The sequence below is a fragment of the Armigeres subalbatus genome, chromosome 3 (assembly GCF_024139115.2).
Source record: "Armigeres subalbatus isolate Guangzhou_Male chromosome 3, GZ_Asu_2, whole genome shotgun sequence".
NCBI lineage: Eukaryota > Metazoa > Arthropoda > Insecta > Diptera > Culicidae > Armigeres > Armigeres subalbatus.
The window spans coordinates 237,602,975-237,625,503 of record NC_085141.1 but is presented as its reverse complement, the minus strand read 5'-3'; the positions used below and the strand labels follow the sequence as shown (position 1 = coordinate 237,625,503).

General features: G+C 39.9%; 1 protein-coding gene across 6 annotated transcripts in view; it reads left to right on the top strand.

The window, feature by feature from the left end:
- LOC134221115 (fat-like cadherin-related tumor suppressor homolog) overlaps positions 1–22,529 on the top strand; it is a 386,241-nt gene that overhangs the window by 300,643 nt on the left and 63,069 nt on the right. For 3 of the 6 annotated variants that reach the window (XM_062700308.1, XM_062700311.1, XM_062700309.1), the window contains one exon: positions 20,922–20,945. The exons of the other annotated variants lie outside the window; for them this stretch is intronic. In XM_062700308.1, coding sequence (XP_062556292.1) covers positions 20,922–20,945 — 24 coding nt within the window. The remainder of the gene's footprint in view (positions 1–20,921; positions 20,946–22,529) is intronic. 6 annotated transcript variants of the gene reach the window in all.

Sequence of the window (22,529 nt, the reverse complement as noted above, 5' to 3'; positions counted from 1 at the left end):
TAGTAGCACTCCGCTGGAATACGGCGGCATACAATGACAGCAATATCGAATAGCCTCATCAATCAAGTTCATTCCGTTCATGATTGCTTTTGCTACGTGGGAAGAAGCTGCCTTCCATAATTCTGCTGACTGCTTTCAGGATTCAACCTTGCCGGGTGGTATTAAAATCGCAACGAAGAAATCATTAAACGTAATCCTTCTAACCGTGTGACCTTTCATCCTTCGCAATGGTGGTGGGACCGTTCTCAGAATTGCCAATAATTGCTCATCGAATTGGTCTTCCAATTCCGAACCCACTTATCGACAAACGTAGAGTCACCAATCCACCGTCGCAATACCAACAAAATACTACCAGCGACAATATTGATATTGACTATCTCGGTGTCCTCTCGCTTGATTGGGGTTGACTTGGGTCGGGTGTAACCCACCAAGTATTGGCATTTACTCATTAGTTGAATTAGCCTTGTTTGATTTGCAGCTTCTTCTCCAGCTACCGGACCTCGGATGGGACTATTTCAAGTTTATTGCCACAACCAGCGTACTAGCCCAAACCACTGACTGGGGTCCGGTGCTTTGGTTGTTCGACCGTTGGGTATACGAGTCGATCAGCCAGAGATGGTGTTGGTTGCGGACCGCCGCCAATATTGTGCAAATAGCCAACCACTGAAGCAGAAGATGGAATGAAAACAGACAATGGTTCCATTATCCGACATTTCTTCTGCTTGGTAAATCGAGATACTTTCGCTGTAGAAGTGGACATGGGTACTGCAATAGGGTAGAAAAGGGCATGTCCAGTGTCACACAATCCACAACGGCACAAGGATTCGAAAATCTGCTCGGTTATATTGTTGAGAACTGAGGAAGCCAATCAGGGAAAATCTTCTTACTCGAACAAGGGTTTGATGAATCCTCATTTATCAATGGTTTTTGTTTATTGGGAAATAGAGTTGAAGCAAATTTAGCATTTTCAGTAAAGTAGTATTTATTATGTGAAATTCTTCATTTTTTGATGCATCAAAAAATTATTAGCTTTTTTTACGTGATTAGTCTTCAATAAAAATCGCTAGTTGTTTGTTTCTACATGATTTAGATCATTGCAAACATAATGCGCAACTTCGAGGAAACCGCTTTGAAATTATCGAGTCAACGGAAACGGCGTAAAATGAAATCACGTTGGAAAAATTAGGCTTATTCGATTCTTGCTAACCGAGATCGCAGTCATTGTCCCAAGTACCAGTATTTGAGTTTCTGCCAGAAAATCGGTTTGAATCGTGCTACTCAGGATGCCTTTAGGTTCCATGCATACGTCCCACTGGGCACCGACCGTGCAGTAGCTTGTAGACATGTAGCGCATAAAAAAGATTATCCGAGCCGAATAATTGTACCGGGTATTCCGGTGCACCACTTCTTTCTACCATCCTCGACAGTTTTCCTGCTCCAGGATGAAGCGCTTTCTCTTTAATTCTTATAACTTTTCCTGGTAAGCTTTCCTGTTTCACTTTCGACCACCGACAGTACGAATTGAGATTTCATCTGCACAGTACAGCATTTCTTAGTAAAACATGAATGCAGTGGCAGAGCATGGAAAATTTAAATACCACGAAAAATATTAAATTCGAATTAAATTAATATACAGAAAAATGCTATTAAAACATATGCTTTAGGTCTCAATTCTTAAACACCTCTTGCTAACTTTGCTCTGACTCTATTCAAGTTTCCTTTATCTTTCTTGAAAAAAGGAAGAATCAATAGTTATCACACAACAAGCCGATAACAAAGCACATTTGTTTGCACCAAAGAAAATGCTCACTTTTTTACGAAGGTTTCCGTTTCTAGTCACCTGGCAAATGTTGGCTCGTTTTATTTCTTTCGGATTTGCCACATACATAAAACCTGGGAAAGCCATTCCTGCTCTCCGGCGAGGACACAATGAAGGAGGCCAACACTGCGAATGCTATCAAACGACATGACTCGTATACTGCTCTACACAGAAAGAAGAACTGGGAAGAAAAGCACGCGCCCATTCAACGGCAGCAATATTAAATTACCGTAAAGAATTAGAAATTTTCTAAAAAATATATAGATAAATGGCAATTAAGAAATCGGGGTATAAACAATATAAAATTTCCTTAAATTAATTTAATTTTTGCGGAATTTTCTTAAATAATAGAAAATGTGTGTGTGTTATTACAATCTAGCTCCCACTGTCTGGCAGTGAAATTATGGATAAAATATTCGTGCAACCATTTTAATTTAATATAGTAGCAAGAATCTTAGATCCGGGAGCTAGAAGGTGATAGCTCTATTGTGACTCCTATAGCCCATTTCAAGAACGCAAGCATTCCGAAGCTATAGTCGTATACAATAAGCCCCGCTTGATTACACCCACATATCATATGGATAACTGAAGTGCATTCATACTTCCTGGATTAAAAATCAATTATTTGATCCTGACGCGTATTTAGTAATGAAATCAATTAATATTTGGAAATGCATTTATGATTCATCATAAATTACTTACTATTTTTCAAGCATTATTCCTACACTAAACATGTTTGCATTTGCATTCCTTGATCACATTCGAAAGACAGGATCATTCTCCTATAGCAGAATTCGTACGACTGAACATCTATCATTCGAACATAGAAAAGTGTTAACGCAATACACTGATTGCAAAAAACATCATAAGATGCAGAAATGATGAAGTTCCGTTGGAATTTTTGCAAGAAAAATTGAAATAGGAAGCATGAAACAAGCTCACCGCGTATTCCAGTATATTTCCGTCCATCCATGCTGCCATTAACATGAACCAAAGAGCTCCCAGCAGGTCCATACGGTCGTCATCGCCGGTTTCGAACACCGGCGCTGCAGTCTCGGTGAATCTCGGCCTAATGGTGATGTCGTTGTGCGCGGCCGGTTTTGTGATTGGAGGGAAGATTCTTCCGGATTTTCGTAATGGATCCATAAGCAAACTTCCAGATTATTCAATTCAGCGCGTATTTATTTTGATATAGGAAGCATAATCGTAGGAAACATAGCAAGAATATAATGAGACAATCTCACAAAATTAATCCATTTCCAAAAAAATGGGAGAGACTTTTAGCTCCCTGGAAGCCACACATTTTTTACGTATATTTCTTAGAATAAATCACAAAACCGCACTTTATTTGACAGAACACTCACGCAAGTTGCGATATACCTATCCGGTAGTTTGCGAAACCTTAAACCGGAAAAATCCTAGCGGTAGCACCAGCCGAAATAAAAACTTTACGATATCGAAGACGAAAATTCGCTGTCAGAAAATCAAACACAACCGACCGCGCGCAAGGCTTACTTCGATTTCTGTCATTTTCTTAAATATTAGAAAATGCACCAGAAATCAAGAAGATATGAACAAATTCTAAACATGAAAATGAAACTTATGTTTGTTTGCAATTAAAATAGAATGATTTTCAATAAAAAACACAAACTTATAAATTATAAAACTTTTTTGAAGCTTTAAACAAAAAATTACGACATAGATGTTTTTTTCAGGACTGGCCCAACTTTTTTTTATTTATTAGTACACCATATTCGACCATGTCGCACAGATTGCTTCCTTAATAGCTGAATTATTTTTATTTTCTAATCCTAGCTCTAAACACATTTTTGGACAGAATAAAATCGAACTTGTTACAAACATCATCAAAAGAACGAAAATACAAATCAAAATAATTATTGTAGCCAAAGTTTGTTTTGTGAAAAGGGATTTCACATAAATGCGAGTTGCGCAAACTGAGTGAGGTAACATTCCAACGTACGAGCTCCAATAGCGCGGGACAATCTAGATTCCCTGTTAGGATGTCGAAGATAAACAATTTCAGCATTTTTAGGCGAGTGGCGGAAAGCGTTTCCAATTCGATCAGCTTGCAACGACTTGGATAGCTCGGGAGGTTAAATGGGTCGTTCCAAGGTAGCTGTCTTAAAGCAAACCTAATGAAAATTTTCTGAATTCTTTCGAGTGCCAGCGTATGGACCAGGTAACATGGAGACCAGACTGATGAAGCGTATTCTAAAATGCTCCGGACCAATGAGCAGAACAGTGTTTTTATACAGTAAACATCGCTGGCAGCCGGCAGCATAACGATGGTTAAATCCCAGCACAGTGTATGCCTTCCCACGCGATCGCTATAGTAGAGGAATGGATGAGCGCAAGGCAGCTGGGGCTAGCTCATCACGAAACAGAGTTGGTTGTTGTTAACAACCGTAAGTCGGTACAGGAGGCAGTGGTTCGCGTGGGCGACTGTGAGATCATTTCCAAGCGGGAGGTGAAGCTCCTCGGGGTGCTGATCGACGATAGACTGAACTTCGGCAGTCACGTAGATTACGCCTGCAGGAGAGCTTCGACATCTATTGCGGCATTATCCAGGATGATGTCCAATAGCTCGGGAGTGCGCTCCAGCAGACGCAGGTTATTAGCTGGGGTTGCAGTATCTATCCTCAGATACGGCGGTCCAGCTTGGGCCTCGGCGCTTAGCGTCGAACGTAACCTGCAGAAGTTGGAGAGTGTACACAGGCTAGCGTGTCTCAGAGTGATAAGTGCCTACCGCACGGTATCACGGGATGCCGCTTGTGTGATTGCGTGTATGTTACCCATTGGACTAGTCATACGGGAAGACGAGGAGAGTTTCGACATGCGCGGAACCAGAGGAGCCCGTAAAGCCATTAGAGTCACTTCGACTATCAAGTGGCAACGGGACTGGGATAACTCTTCTAAGGGTAGGTGGACCCATCGGCTGATACCTAGCGTATCAAGATGGGTTAATAGGAGGCATGGGGAGGTCCACTTCCATCTGACCCAGTTCCTATCAGGCCATGGCTGCTTTAGGTGGTACCTACATAGGTTTGGGCATACGGACTCTCCCGTCTGCCCGGACTGCCCAGGGGTCGACGAAACTGCCGAGCACGTACTATTCGTATGTCCTCGTTTCGTCGATGGTTAGGAGCGAAATGCTAGAGGTGTGCGGGAGGGACACTACTCCGGATAATCTTATCCAGAGAATGTGTCAAGAGGTTGATAAGTGGAACGCGGTCTCGGCCGCTACCACTCAGATTGCCAGCATCTTGCAGCGCAATTGGCGCGCCGAGCAGCAGTCGGATAGCGCCGACTAGTGGGTAGCTAGTCTCGAGGGTGAGGTACCAGCGGGTAGTTGGTTAAGTAGTAGTGGAGCTAGTGGGTAGCTAGTTATGAGGTAGAGCAACTAGCGGGTAGCTAGTTGTGATTTGAAGTTAATGGGTAGCTAGCCTCCCAGAAGTAATGCCGAAAAGACTGTTCCGGGGAGACTCAGGGTCTGTGAACAAGGTGGTTTTAGCGGGTCGGTAATAGCTAAATCCCGTTCGCCAATAGCCCACCGGTGTCTGGATGCAGATTTCCACCCTACTGAAAAAAAACAGTGTATGCCTTAGTTGGTTATGATGCTGATGTGTTCGTTAAATCTCAACTTTGCATCGATGGTAACTTCTAGGTCACAAATAGAGCTGACGCGTTCCAAGCCGTCCGGTCCAATGGAATAATGCTGCAGGATAGCGTCGCCACACCAAACAAGCAAACGAATAATGCCGTCCTGAATAACAGCACAATCAGCACGAGATGCAATGACGCTGAAAAACTTCAGGTCGTCAGCAAATCAAATCACTAAACCGAGGTTAACGCCGTTAACGTAGATGACAAATATTAGAAGACCGAGGACGCTGCCTTGAGGTACTACAGATGTCAATGGAAAGATATTGGAGCGCCTGCAGTTCACAAATTCACAAAAGCTTTGCGACCAGATAGGTAAGGGTGCAGCCATTCTGTGATCCACTTCCAGATTTATGGATCGGTATTATGGACGCGGTTTTCCAAGCAAATGGAAACAGCGAGCGGTTGAACACTGCAGCAATTGGGGTCGCTAACGTGGCGGCACAATTCTTAAAATATGCAGGAGGAAGATGGTCTGTTCCTGGACCTTTAGATGTGTCAAGATCATCCAGAGCTGTTCGAATCTCATCGGGAGAAAACTGAAAGCATGGCAAGCTGATGTTGTAGGAAGGTATTTGACCAAAACGATTCTGGCGACGGACAGAAGATGCTCTACGGAAAACACTTTCAAAGTAGGCAGCAAAAAGGTTAGCTGCTTCATTGCTTGTTCTTGAAGTAGTTCCATTAAATTTCACCAAACTGGGGATGCCGTTGCCATTCTTCCTCTTTCTTTTTGATGTAGTTCCGAAGCCTGTCCCTGTCACGTTCTTTGTTACAAAGTATCGGCTACGCAGCTTGCGGAGAATGTTGCGAAGGTTGCGTAGCTCAGAAGTCCACCAAAATTAATTAAAATCAGACTTTGAGGCACGCTTCTTCCTTTGTTGATAACTTCAAAGATAAGTTCGTAGAAGGCCGATAGCATTCCGTGCACTGTTTTAGACCGCAGAAATAGTATCAAATCGATGTCATCAAAAATAGAATTAATCAGATCGAAGTCGCATGCCGAATAGTCATATATAACGTAGAATTACGATGATTGGTTGATGGTGGATATCAATAGGCAGATGCGGAGACGTTGACTCAATTATATCAACGATCTCAGGGAGAGTTGTGAATATCAGATCGAGAAGTCTTCCATTTATGTTTACAACATAGTTAATTTGCCTCAAGCCATTGGTAAACATTGATTCAGTGAAGTTAAGCTCGGAGTTAGTGGAAACATTGGATAGGACGTACCCGTTGATATCGACATCGAAATTCCAACGCAAAGATGGAAGGTTGTAGTCACCAATCGATAGAACTATTTCAGATTCAGAGGAATTGTTTACTATGGAACGAACAGCATTCGCATGAGCAACGTATAACTGCATACTAGAGTTTGGCGGAAGATATACAGCAAAAACGAAAACCGAACGAGGCTTCGACTTGATGTGGACTGCGATTTGTTCCAGTTCAACCGAGTTGGCTAACGATACACATTCACTTTCCAGTGAATTTCTGACTAAAACGCCTAAAACGCCACTACATCGTGAATGACGACTGGTTAAATCGTTGCGATCACAACGGGAAAATGTGTAATCGGAAGAAATTTCGCTACTTTTGATATCTACTCGTAGCCACGTTTCCGTGAAAACGAGCACGTCATAGTCACAGCTGGATAACGCCAAACGAAGCTGACTAATTTTTGTGCGCAACCCTCTCACGTTCTGGTAGTAAACAGATATCATGTGGTTTGAGGAATGCCGAGCACTGGTAGGCGCGACTGGCAGAGGTGGTGAATCGTGGTTTGGTGGCTTGCTGGCTGAGACGATCCTACTAAGAGTGTACTTGCCTGAAGATGGTTGCCGGAAGACCCTCTCAGAAGAGGACCGGGATGACTGTTGAACGTAGACTGGAACGGCTCGACTGTGATGAGCGGATAAGGCCTTCCTCACGGCTAGCGGCAAGTGTGCGTCCCGGTCTGCGTCCATTTGCGGGCAGATATGCATCTCGGTGATGTGTTTGTCAGTTCGTGATCGGTGTAAAGCGTGGCGAAGTCATATATAATGTTAACAGTTTCAACTGATTGCTTTGTTGAAAATCTATGCTTTGACGAGCGGACTTGAGGCGCTTGACAAAGATGAGACAGTCGATACTCCAGGAAGAGTGAAACACGTCGATTAGTTCATCGTGTGGTGAGGTGCGACTAGTATTCAGCAGTTGGCAACTGATACATTTTTCGAAATCAGAATCACATTCACTAACTTGATAACCCTCAGCACATTTCGGACAGCATGCGGTTTTCTTGCAATGAACAGCTCGGAACAATTGAAGCATCAGTTGCTTCGATCACCCTACAGCGTTCCCAACCAATGTTCACTCGTAGTCAGTTGATGAGATCTTCAAATCCATGGGCATCGGTCTCCAATGTAGCTGACATGGATCGAGCGTCGGTTTTGCTCGTTCGGATTAGTTTTAGATCATGGTTATCCATTCCGTGGTTCTGTTTTTTGTTTTGAGATGAGCTCGTCCGCATTCATATCTTTACAAAAACCGATTATCCTGATTCTTGGCCTTAACTTCAGAGACAGCGCTGGCTAGCTTCAACACGTGTTCCCTCGACTTACACCTCACAGAAACTTCACTATGATCCCTCAAACGTACGTTCTTAACTGAATGTTCCACTGGATCGAGTTTCGAGCAGGTATCAGCTTTTGTAGATACTGTGGGCTGTTCCTTTTTTTGCTTGAAAAGAACCGTTTGTTCTATTTTTATGACTTGTGTTGCGGTGTGACAGGAACCGGAGGTGCAGCATGCAGCTGAAGGACCACTGAAGTCCTGTCTGTGTTGTGACTTTTTTCAATTTTGCGTCGCTTACCTGAACGGAGCAGACCGCCCAGATCGGAAATGACTTGATCACGTATGGTTATTGTCAATTTCGTCCAACGGACGCGGATAACGTTCACATGATACTAAAACACGTTAAACATTAAATTTATGCAGACTCATGGAGTGATAACACAATCACACACCATCACACAATAATTTGTCAGATTTTGGACCAACATCAAGTGAATTCTTCAGGCTGGCTCACATGTTTTTAGCACTTTTTCAGTTTTTGTTTTCGATTTTAGAAATAGTTAGATGCTTAAAAATATGTTTATTTAAAGATAGTTTACCTAAAATAAATGAAAGACTGAGAAAATAAAACGAGATAACATTTTTGACGGTCAACTGAAAATATAAAATTTCCCTTAGGCCGTTACAAATATTCAATTAACATTCTGTCCTACTGGTCTCCGATATATCAAGGGGATAATAAAAAATAAATATTAAAATGAAAAAAATCAAAAACTCCTCGGATTTGTTAAAGAATATTTAAAAAAACCTCAAAATTATCCGAATTTTATTTTTTTGCCTCCTCAAATATTATTTTTTGGCAAAAAAATTCCGAGCGGGGGAGACTAAATAGTTTCTAAATATTTGTATCGGCCTATATAGTATGATATACATATAAACAATAAATAATTGCAAAATTTTCCACAAAACAAACATTTTTCAATAGAAAAAAAAAAGTTTCCATCCTTTTTTTTATTGGCACTTGCCAGATTTTGCATGGAACATTTTTAATTTTTGAGAGGGAGCCTGTTTATATTTTCGTCTTATTCAACAGCCCGACAATTGCGAACGGTGTGACTACTACAGATATAAAACGAGCTTCAACGAACGGGAGTCACACAAAAAATATTATCTGCTTCACAGATTCCATAACATTGTCTTATTTTCCGGTTTAGTTTAATTTTGAGCAAAACGGAAAATCATAAAAATGCGATGAAAAAAGCATTATATTTTGAACGGTTGCACAAGTCCAGGAGGATTGTGAAGATGAAGCAATCTGTTAAGCGCCAGTACTCGACTACATTGTATTAGTTCTGCTATGTTGCAACCCACTATAATCCGTATCACAAAATTTAATGGTAAATGCTCAACTATTAAATAATGTGCTCTTGTACTAGCCGTTATTGTGAGTAGACGATTCAGGCAAAGTTTATCTGCTATTAGGCGCGGCACTGCTTCAAGCTAAAAGCGATATTGTTACAGTTCTATAATAATATCACAAAATAGACGTAACATTATAGAAATTTCTATCGACAATTACATAAAAAGTCGTTTTGAATTTAATCGATTGCAAATTTAACAAACAATATCGCACGGCGCTAATAAAACAGTATCAATTGAAAAAGTTGACGCTGTCAATATTCCTGCAGATGTTCTAGGTTGACAAAATCATTCTGAAGTCCAGACCTAAAGAGTCTACCACGTCAACTACCCTAGGTACAAAACCAATAGCACCACACTGTGTCCATATAGGTCCCTAGAGGCAATGCGTATGATTTACAATTTAGATATGTCCAAATCGGTTCTAAGTTCTCCAAACCGTTCTTGAGTTCGGACCTAAAGGGTATAACACATCAACTGCTCTCGGCACAAAACCACTGTGTCCGTATACATAGGTCCTTAGAGTCCATGCGTGTTATTTACAATACAGATATGTCCAAATCGGATGTTCTAAGATTTACAAATCATTCTGGAGCTCATACCTAAAGCGTCTACCACGCCAAATACTCTACAAAACAAATAGGACTGCATTTTGTTCATATATGTAGTCACATAGAGGCCATGCAGATGATTAACGATTAAGATATGATTAAATCTGATGTTCTAAGTTCCTCAAATCGTTCTGGAGTTTGGACCTAAAGGGTCTGCTAAGTTAACTACCTTTGGTACAAAACCAATAGCACCACATTGTGTCCAAAAAGGTCCCTAGAGATATGTCGATTTAGATATGTCCGAATTGTATGTTCTAAGTGCTTCAAATCCTTCTGGAGATCAGGCCTAAAGAGTCCATCACGTCAACTAATATTGATAAAAAAAAACCAATAGCACCGCGTTGTGTCCATATAGGTCCTTAGAGGCCATTCTTATGATTTCTCATTCAGATATGTTCAAATTAAATGTTTTAAGCTGGCTTTAATTCTGGAGTTCAGACCTTAAACCCTACCACGGCAACTACCCTCGGTGAAAACCGATAGCACCACATTGTGTGCATATAAGTCTTTAGAGGCCATGTGTTTGATTAAGTAAGTACCCAAAATCATCCTGAAGTTCAATCTTTTGCATGGCCTCTAAGGACCTGTATGGACACTATGCGGTACTATTGGATTAGTACCGAGGGTAGTTGAAGGTGTAGAGCTTATAGGTCTTATCTCCAGAATGATTTGAAGAGCTTAGAAAATCAGGTTTGGACGTATCTAAATCATAAACTAATGCATGGCCTCTAAGGACATATATGGGTACTATGCAATGCTCCTGGTTTTGTACCGCAAGTAGCTGATTTGGAATGATTTGGAACACTAAGATCATCCGATTTTGACATATCTAAATCATGAATTATACTTATGACCTTTAAGGACCTATATGGACACAATGCAGTGCTATTGGTTTTGTACCGCGAGTAGTGGACGTTGTAGAGCCTTCAGGACTGAACTTCAGAATGATTTGGAGAACTTAGAACATCTGATTTGGACATATCTAAATCGTAAATCATACGGTAGTTGACGTGGTAGACCCTTTAGATCCGAACTCCAGAACGATTTGGGGCACTTAAAACATCCGATATTAATATATCTAAATCGCAAATCATACGCATGGCCTCGAAGGACCTATATGGACCGATATTGTGAAATTGTCGTCCATACAAAAGTGGACGACTGTCGATCCTTCCACCGGCGGTTACGGAATGTGGGTGTGGCTGATCATCAATCTGAGGTCAGTTTCGGAAAATGTATGGGCTGGCGATTACGTTGGGTTCATGTAAACATGTGAATTTGGTTGAGAAAAGCCGAAGATATTACTAGGTCAAATCCGGGTCAATATGACCCAAACACAAGTGTGAGTTTTTTTTGTACACTGATGAAGGTTAATTGGAAAATATGCTTCGTTCGACATGATCAAGAAAAACAATATCATTTCTGCTATTTTTCCTTGAACGTATGACAAATGATCTATAATTCTTTGGAAAATGATCCATAGAAAACTATATTTTGACCCATAACACCTCAAATTTGCGTGATGATGATCCATAATTTCAGAAACATGATCCATAATATTGGTGATATGATTCATACATTTGGCTATATGATCCATAAATTTTAGAAATTTTGTGGATTCATTAATATAGTTTTTTTGGCATTCTTTCCAAGCGTTATGGATCATATTACCAAAATTATGGATCGTGTGAACTAAAAGATCGGAAGACTGCGATGGGCCGGGTACGTAGCTAGAATGTCGGACAGTAACCCGGTGAAAATGGTTCTCGACAACGATTCGACGGGAACAAGAAGGCGAGGTGCACAACGTGCAAGGTGGATCGACCAAGTGGAGGACGATTTGCTTATCTGTTTAATACCTTTCTTACGATAGTAATTAAGTTTTCATGTAGACCATACAGTCAGATGAAATATAAATAAATAAATCCACCACAACTTCATCGATACTGTCGCCGATCTTCAATCAATACATTAGAGGCGTTTCCGGGTTACTCCCATCCACACTGGGCGAGTCTTACTGCTTGGGCAGATATATTGCCTTTCCGACATCGCGATACGCATTTCCATTAATTATGGATATTAAAGACTATTTAACTATTTATAAATTTCCTTAAAAAGAAACTATCAATTCAATTTGATGCTGCCTTTCCCATTTTTTAGATAAAAACTTCAAATCTACCTTTCTTACAATAGACAGTTTCAATTTTTACACAACCATCCTCACCACAGCAAACGTTCTGATTCGTCTTTCGATAATAATGCATCTGATTCTTCCAGCCATACTCTTCGCTGCTGTAGGGATGGGGGTATAGTAAGCTTCGAAACGATAAAGCCACTTCAAACGGAAGTGGCTCCACTGACTCATTTTCGCACAAATCTTTCCATTTTCGTGAAGTGTAAATCAAACACTCGTCTGGGTTCAATTTAGCGAAATGGAAGTGTCTAAACTGGCACTTCCGTTGGACGAGTCTTGTCGGTCGTTACATACTCTGGGCTAGAGCGATAGCCGAAGCACTGATTCTCCATGGGAAGGATATATTTGATGGCTTAATTGTGAGAAGGATATTTGTTTTTCGTAAAAAAAATTCTTCATTATTAAACTCAAATATTTGAGAAAGACACAAAGAGTTCACATTTTATCGTGCGGATATTTAAAGAAATTTCAAGTTATTTGAATGAACATAAGGGAGGAATTTATTTGCACTTTCTGTAACCTAGACACATATCCATATAGAGAAATAAAATCTTTGAACACGCCAGCTGGTTTTCACATCGATTTTTAGGACAAAGCGCTTCCAACGTTGTTTGCATTGTTTGTTTTGCCTCTTTACTTTTTGATAAAATTTGATACTAATGGTATTGAGCGTTGTTTTAAATTCAAAATCTCTTCCTTCTTACATAAACTGACGCATGTTTCAGTAAACGTGGAATGGTTTCTGGTGGAATCCACTATGATGATATTGGCCAATAAGTTTAGGAAAAAATGTTTTAGCATGATTTCGCATTTTCTCTTACAGGCACTGCCACTCTACACTAACTAAAAACGCTAGACAACATGTTTCCGCAGTTTGTAATTTTCATATGAAAGGTGTCACATGCAAGTGTGGAAATTCAAACAGGGAGTTAAATTTCTCCGCATTGCCATAAATAATAGGCGATAGCAGAAGCTTTTCGGCTCTTCGTTTAGGGGTAACTTTTATTACCGCAGCATCAGCTCCCATATGTGTGCATAAGGGGACTACCAGGGAACAACGGTAGTTGACCGACCACACCAGGAACCGTGACGACAACGAGAAACCGACCGCTGGTATACTTCTACTGCAGTGGTCAGACCCTTTTCGTTGGAGAAAAGTTACAAATATGAGACACTAGTACTACAGTAAATAAAAAAGTAAACCCACCTCTGAATATAAATTATAATTAGTTCAATACTTACGATAAGATGGTGGTTAAGTACACATTTATTCACTTGTTCATTTATTTAATCGATGGCTGGCCCCGCCAAGAGCGGGTTGGTCCAAAGGTCTATAGTTGAAAAATGTTGAGTAACAAATGTTGAGTCGGTCAGATTCATTAAATTTAGACCACTATTAAGCCACTAAGGGATTTTAAGAACCTTAATGTGTGAAGTGAGTCAACTTTTTCATGCGGATTCCTTCAAAAACGTTCTCAATGACTATCAGGATTCATTGTGGATCTTACTCCTTTTCTTCTGAAAACAATCAAATCCAGATTAGTCCCAAGATGGATTTTTGTCTTGATAGCATGGCGATTCCGATTTTATTGACCCAACTATGTACTGAACTCCCTCCGAACTACCGACAGACCCATTCTAGACAGATCCAACTAACCCACTTTAACCGACAAGGGCTAATAGCGATTCTGATCACCAACCCACTCCAAAAAAGTCTGTTTTTTGGATTTGCGTACGTTTTCTTTCATGGAATATTATGGATATTTATCAATCTCTACTGTTTTAATCATTTCCGAACATAAGTTTAAAAACAAAATTTGATAGAAATTGCCATTTAGTGCATCGCGCGAAAAAATAGTTATCTTGAAGGCTCTTTGCCTCGTCCACCTTGTTGTCACGCTTTTTGATCTAAAAACCTCTTCTTTTTTTAATACAATTTATAGAACTTTTCAAACCTCCCTTTTCCGTGATGTGGTTTAGAGACGGTCACTCTGCTATCTGGTAATCAAAAGTTGTTACAAAATTCATAAAATTTTATAATGGAATTCACGTAACCATTCAGAAGCAAGGTTCCTGTACCCGTACAAACTAAATGTCCAATGTTATTTGAAGCATATTTATTTAAACCACTAAACTTTTTAATCTAACTTGTTTTACTGCTGATACTCGTCCCATTTGAGTTTTCGTCACGTCTGAGTTAACTCCGCGAATGACATTCAATTTTGTCATACTTCCACATGGCATGATAAAAAATTAGACTTTGTACGGGAGCAATGAAAAAAAAAATCAAATCAATCTTGTGCCTCATTGAATGTACTTCCGCATACCAGTCCTAATCATAATTTACATAAATCTAATTGCTCAAAAATTTATTATTTTACCATTGATCTCATTGAATGTGAAACGACTCTACAACATTTTTACATGATTGCAGAATATTTGACTTTATTAGATTTTTGACTTTGCGTAGAACATGCGATTTGAAACGCAGAACCAATATGGGACTGACGTGAAAGAACCGGCAGTTTAGTTAAGATTCAAATTGTTCGAAATGTAAAATTTCATAACATTTTATATGTCTTAGTAAGAGAAGGGCGCTCAATAAAGGTTTCGCCAATAGCGCTGGAAGTCCATGCTATGGCTCTGTCTATAAGTGATCAGGATCACAAGCGTGCCGTGGAAGCATTAAACCCCTAATGGTCAAAATGTTGAATTTGTCCAAGTCTTTCGTTCAGAGAGTCAAGGACTGGAAAGGACTGCATACGTAGAAAATGCAGAAGGTTCCAAATCGTGAAGAACGGCAAAATACGGTGGAAAAGTCGCGGACCCGGAATCTGTACACCCAGATTCTGACGATGTCTCATTGTCTCATCATTTAATTTAATTCTTCATTTTTTTTATTATGTTGATAACAAAACACTGAGAAAGTTTTCAAGTAGGAAAATCAATACGTATCTGTTGATACAAAGTTCATCATCGTGGAAAAGAATCTAATAATTGTGTGAAATTTACTCCAAGACGCTCAAAAATGATGAATTCATTTAAAAATGTTAAATAATAACGAATTGAAACGCATTGTTTTAATACAAATCATTTAACACGGTTTCAGCATAAAATATTGTGTCCGCGTTAGGCATAATGGACGTTTGGCAAAATTCAGCCGTCTTTATGTCATAGGCTGTTCTTTGGGTCATTTTATGCCTAACGTCCATTATGCCTAACGTACTTATGCCTAACGGGGTATACACTAGAACATAATGGCATGTCTTTAAGCATACATAGAACGCTAAAACGCAAATTAGAAGGCCAATATGCTGAAAATTGTTTGGCCGAATGTACCATTTGGCCTAATAGGACATTTTTCCGAATAGGACATTTGGCCGAATAGGTCATTTGGCTGAAAAGAACATTTGGCCAAATAGGACGTTTGGCCGAATAGGACATTTGGCCGAAAGGCCGATTGTCCGAAAAGGACATTTGGCCGAATAGGACGTTTGGCCGAATAGGTCATTTGGCCGAATAGGATATTTGGCCGAACTGAACGTTTCGTCGAATAGGACGTTTGGCCGAAAAGAACATTTTGCCGAATAGGACGTTTGGCCGAATAGGATGTTTGGCCGAATAGGACGTTTGGCCGAATAGGACATTTGGGCAAATAGGACGTTTCGCCGAAAAGAACGTTTTGCCGAATAGGACATTAGGCCGAATAGTACATTTGGCCGAATAGGCCGTTTCACCAAATAAGACATTTCGCCGAAAAGAACGTTTGACCGAATAGGTCATTTGACCGAATAGGACGTTTGGCCGGTCTTAATAATTTGTTTATTGGAGTTCAAGCGTCAAAGAGCATAACGGAGCCGAACTCGATAAATTTAGGTTTCTTTTGAAAACAGCCAAAAAAGGCTTGGATGGAGATGGGTTTGGTTTATCTGGCATAAAGTCATTTGGCATAACGCCATTTGGCCTAAGGTCATTTGGCATAAAGGCTATTTGGCATAATGGTCATTTGGCATAACGGACATTTGGCATAAATTAGAACTGCAAGAAAAGAGTGGGTCATTTGGAATACCGTACATTTAGCATAATTTTGAAATGTGAAAGCGAAAGGGATATTTCATGTAATGTTTAGCGTAGATAAAGTATGTCGAGGCTGTTTTCTGATAAATTTAGGCTGATGGTAGACATTTTCCGGAAGAATGGAATAACAAAACGGCAGAATTGCTTCCGAGGGAGGGATCACATCCAACATTGACTTGTTCCGGCCACATGCCTACTTTTAAAGTAGGGATCACATCCTCCATTGCCACAATTCATGCAAGCGCCTTCTTTTAAAGAAGGGATCCCATCCACCATGACCTTAATCCGGGCAAGCGCCCACTTTTAAAGAAGAGATCGTATTCTCCATTGCCATAATCCGGGCAAGCACCTACTTTTAAAGAAGGAATCACATCCTTCATTGCCATAATACGGCCACAAGCCTACTTTAAAAAAAGGGATTACATCCACTATTGCTCTAATTCGGGCATGCACCTACTTTTGCATTGCATTGCAAATGCATTATTTCCACGAGAGGATAATGTCTTTTTAATATTGTTATCGACGGGTGTTATATTTACTATTCCGGGGTGTTTCCCGCACCACTTAGCCACCATTCAGCGAACGCAAAGAAAAATTATGATAAATGTCCGTTATGACAAAAGACCCTTACTTTTGACGCTGGTCACAATTATGCCAAATGTCCGTTATGCCAAATGACCGTATGCCAAATGGCGTTTTGCCTAATGACTCTATGGCTATGCCAAATGGCTCGCTCCCGATGGAGATTATGCACTGCATCATAATCTTATGCACAATATACACCCAATTCTTTCCCAACACATGCCAAAATTGAAACTTGTTATGTGAATGAATAAGTTTAACTGGTGTCACAAAATTATTCAAAACGATTGATGCAGGGTAATATAAGGGCCCTCCTTAGCCGTGCGGTAATATATACGCCTACAAAGAAACACCATGCTGAAGGTGGCTGGTATCAGGTATCAGAACGTCGGCTCCAGGGGCACGTTCACCTCAATTTGGGAGATTTGTGCCATCGCCTTCACAGCCTTTTTCATCACACACCTGACGGAAAAGGAAGTGAACAAAAAGGAAAGGAATGTGGATGGGAGAACAAAGGGAATGTTTGGAAAAGGGCCCTTGAAGAGGGCATACAACGCATAAGCGTACAAGTGCTTATAGCTCTTTACCACAACGGGTTATGAACAACAAAATACTCTGAAGGTTCAGGTTTCTGAAGTCAATTTCACTAAGTAAGTGTTTACCAAATATTTGGAAGCGCAATTGTGCATAGACTGGGCAGTTACATATTAGATGATAAGAAGTTCCATGATCGGATTCACAACTATCACATACAGATGATTCAACGCGTTGAATATTTGCCATGTGATAGTTCAATCGGCAGTGACCTGTCAAGGCCTTGACTAAGACACTGCAATTCTGTTTATACAGATTAGCTAAATAGCTTGCTACTACCGGAGATGGCTCCCGGATGTACAATTTTGTTTGATGACATGAATCCAGACTACTCCAATGCCATTTGTGCTGAGTGACAGCCCAAGAGTTGATCAAAAGCTTCACCCAACACTTGGATATTGGAATAGCTGGCTCAGGACCAATAAAGTCATGCGATGCTCCATTACGAGCTAACTCATCAGCCAATTCGTTTCCAGCTATGAAAGAATGGCCAGGTACCCATATAAGGTGTAAAGTATTTACTGAATTCAGTTCCTCAATTTGAGTTCGACATGCGATTACTAACTTCGGTCTTGAGTTGGCCGAGGCGAGAGCTTTAATAGCTGCTTGGCTATCTGAACAGAAGTATATTACTTTGCCCATAATGCGTTGCTGCAGTGCAGATTGCACTCCACACATGATGGCAAATGTTTCCGCTTGAAAGACAGTGCAGTGTGTAACCAGTGTGTGTGACTGTTCCAATCTCAGCTCACGCTAATAGACGCCTGCACCTGCTCTACCTTCGAGGAGGGAGCCGTCAGTGTAGCAAACAATGCTGTCCGACATACTTCTCTCCAAATAGCCAGATGTCCACTCATCCCGCGAGGGGAATTGTGTTGAAAATGTCCTATAAGGAAAACTACTAACGTGTGTGAGATCACTTGGAGCAAGGAAAATTTTGTCCCAATTAACCATAAGCGGTAACAACGAAGTGTGTGTAGAACTGCGGTTTACAGGATTTTCTTCCATAAAACCGAGTACCCATAGTCGGTAAGTACAAGAAAATGCTTCTTGTTTGAGATGTATGTGTAGTGGGGATACGTCAGAGAGAACTTCAAAAGCAGCCGTTGGAGTTGAAGAAAACGCATCAGTCATTGCCATTACATCCTTTGAAGATAACCTTATTTAGACTGAATTGTCCTCACTTCCCTCTTTTGCCACCACACAAGACATCCATAAGCCTAAGTTGGTCGTACAACTGTTGTGTAAATCCGTTTGATATATTCGGGTTTAAGACCTCAAGTTTTACCAAAGGCTCGTCGGCATTGGCCGAACGACATACATGCCGTTTTGATTGTGAACTCAATGTTAGGAGTCCAGGAAAGCTTTGAATCTAAAATTATACACACATACTTTACCTGATCATCAGTTATATTGATTTCAGAATCAAAAAGATGTAATGGACGAATACCATTACGATTAAGTTTTTCCGTGAAAAGATCTATTGTTTTATTCGGATTGACCGAAAGGCAATATTGGCGACACCAACTTTCAACTACCTGAAGAGCATTTGGCATCAGGTCGAATAAGGTAGTAATGCACAAACCCACTATCAATGTAAGATAGTCGTCGGCAAATCCATAGGTAGGAAAACCGCCATTATTGAGTAACCTCAATAGCGTATCTGCAACGAGATTCCACAAAAGTGGAGATAATACTCCCCCTTGAGGGCATCCGGAATGGAAATGGATAACAAGCGTAAAAAATAAAAATAAAATTTTTGCAGTATTTTGTCCTAAAAATCATATCGCTTCGATGCGTAGTTAATGAGAACAAATACAAATGATGTGGCTCTTTCAAACAGCAGCTTAGTTTTCACCCCATTTTTATTACAAATATTAACAAAGTTTGGAGAAATACTCGATAGAAACGATTATTTCTACCAGAAATTGATTACCAATTTAAAATTTAGTTCACTTTTTATTTTATAGTCGCATTATTGTTATTGGCAAAAGTTGTTTAAAGTGAATTATTTGGTCAAGCCCGAGGTCAAGCCAAATATCGCCAACAGAAAACGCAAACAGAAAAAAGGATTTTCAAAAGTTTGGATTTTTAGTCAGAAAATTGTGCTACAGGGATGATTTTTTTGAATACAAAAATGTCCCATAGTTCAGAATAGTTAACCAATCAACGAGCTATAACAATCAATTTGTAAGTTCCCACGTATTTAATTTTTTTTTCTTATTTACATTTAAATCCATAAAGTGTAACAAAACAAAACTGTATTGATCATGGCGAGATTGCATACCAGTGAGTTTAACCATTGCGAAGCTGTAATGTTTGCTAGCCAAATGTTGAGTTTTATAATTTCGGCTCCGTTATGCTTGTTTAAATCTGAGCCTTTGAATGAGAGCCTTTGATTGAGAAGAATATTCATTTTTTGCCTTTGATTCATGAAGAATGGTTAAAAAAATGAATGAAAGACTCAACTTGGGAGTGACTCGTGACTGGCTGCTGGTATTAGATTAGAATGCAGGTTCCATTTGGAAAAGAAAAAATGAACAAGAAGACTAAAATATCTGAGGGCAAGAAGACTAAAATATAAGAGACTTTTTTGAACGATTTTGCTATCCGACCTTCACGCTGTCGGTGAGAGCGATGACCCATTCTCACCCCTCAGACCCATTGTCACCCCCGATGGCGGTACCCAAGAAATCAATGATAAGAAACTATATTTTCCCGTAATTTAAATTTTAGCGATGCTCATTTTTTTGTGATAATATCGTTCTACCAAACACGCCGTGATCTAATCTTAAAATATGGTCATTAATGGTCATATTTAACATACTGCAGCCAATTTTGGAAACACGTGTTTAATGCTAACAGCGCCATTGGCATTCTAGTACTTATGCTTCTACTGTGGTACCCTTGAAAACGCGAGATTCCGAATAGTTCGTCCTTAATAGGTTATTGCCTGACAGTTTGAAAATGATCTATCAACTAGGTACTAGCGCGTTTATTCTGTCATGTCATTTGATGTGGGACACTCTTTATTATCGCTAAATTAGTCACTCTATAAACCAGTAAGCAATTGATCTTTTATGGTTGTGAACTTTTTCGAAAAAGTGTCCTTTTATGAAAATATTTTCCAACCACTTTTATCAGTCACTCAATCAGGTACCCATGTGCTTAAAAAGTTAATGTAAGGGACGTTACATTTCAAAGCATATCTTCCTTATCGATTAATCAAATTTATTATCCAATTTTCTCTGTAAATTAAAATATTACTCACCTGTAATTATTCCTGTTCACCATCGTCCATTTTTAAATGTTTCTGTCTCCTTCCATTTCTTCCCATGCTTTCGCCATTTCTAAAATATCGTGCAACGATCTGAATCAACTACAGCGCCCGACAGTACAAACGGTCCATGTGAGTATTTTTTGTCGTCCAAAAGACTTCCGTCGTATAAACGCACGCTGCATATTCGTATTACCTTTTTACGTGTTTAGACTTTGTATGTTTGTGGACTAAATATGTGATTCTGCCCCGTTATTTTATGCACGAACCTGTTTGACATCTCCTACGCCATTAACATCAGCAAATATGTCTCATACACGTAGAAGCCCACTCTTTGCCTGGAGTCATCGTTCGGTCACAGCTATACCGTTTGGTTGCATATTTTTTTATGTTTTCATTATTTTTCCACGACACCACGGGCCATGCACACTGGGCCAGCACTTGGCATGCGTTAGACATATCCGGCTTCACATATCCAGGGCAATTGAGAGTTTATCCATGGTACACAGAGCTCTGCCCCAGTGTGCCACGTGGCCCGGCAATATTTGTATACTAGCGAATGTTTTATTATGTTGACCTTCTACTGCTACGTGTTGTCCAGGTCGTTATTGCTTCAATTCCATACGTTTTTTGCTCTTTTGCCATCAGTGCTGAGCATGTAGTAGCAGCTACCTTTGAAAATTAGCATCACTTGTACCAGGCGCGAAACAACAGCATGAATGGAAACAACCGTTCAACATTTTTATCCGAGGAAAATCGGTGGTGATGAGGGGGAACAGTAACACGTATGGCATTTTTAATATGGATGCCTCTCATACATATTCTTTTGACGTCATGTCACAATTTTTAGTTATTTCATGGATCTGTGAAAAACAAAACAATGTGTCATAGGTTATGCGTATTTCTGTGTTTGTGTTGTTTCTAAAAATGGCTTGAAAATAAACATAAAACCATGCATGCACTTTATTGTCAACAATTCACTTACTGTTCGTGTATTTTACCATCAAAGCTAAATAAAAGCATTTCCAGCACATAATATTGTTTCGTTCGTGTTTCTGTGTTGCACCATAATGGAAATGCATCGTAACAAATGCAAAAAACGATAAATAATAGAATAGAATACAGCTAAGAAGACAAGATGACAAGAAGACAAGATTTTTAACACATTTCGCAACAATCGATGGTTGGGTACATTTTAAAACAGTTTCTATATTGGAGATGAAAATTGCATGCACTTATAACAGAAAACAGAAACCCTTTAGAACTTCTAAGAAAATGGTGTTTTGTTTTGCGGTTGTGGCTGTTTACCCAGCAAGAAAATTAAGTTGTCCTGGCTTCCCCCAACCAGCGACTGAACACTTTGTACCACAGAGAACAGACATCCAATCTAGAGCGGATTCATCTCGAAAATCAGCGGAAAAAATCAATTTAAAATACATTGAAAACACCTTCGCACCACAATCATGTAAATAATTACAAACAAAGTAGATTCCAATTTATATCCACGCTATTCGAATTCGAGTTACTTGTCTGTTCTCTGTAGTTCTAACACGACATGGATGCTCTCCGACAAGGCTAAGACCGGCTCTCTAAAGGGAAATCGATACACCCGCTTCTGAATTGGATGGTTGGTTGCTTGGCTTCACGCCTGTCACGCCCCGGAACTTGATGAGCTCTTCCGTTCAGCAGGTGCAACGTCAAACAAAGTAACTCACC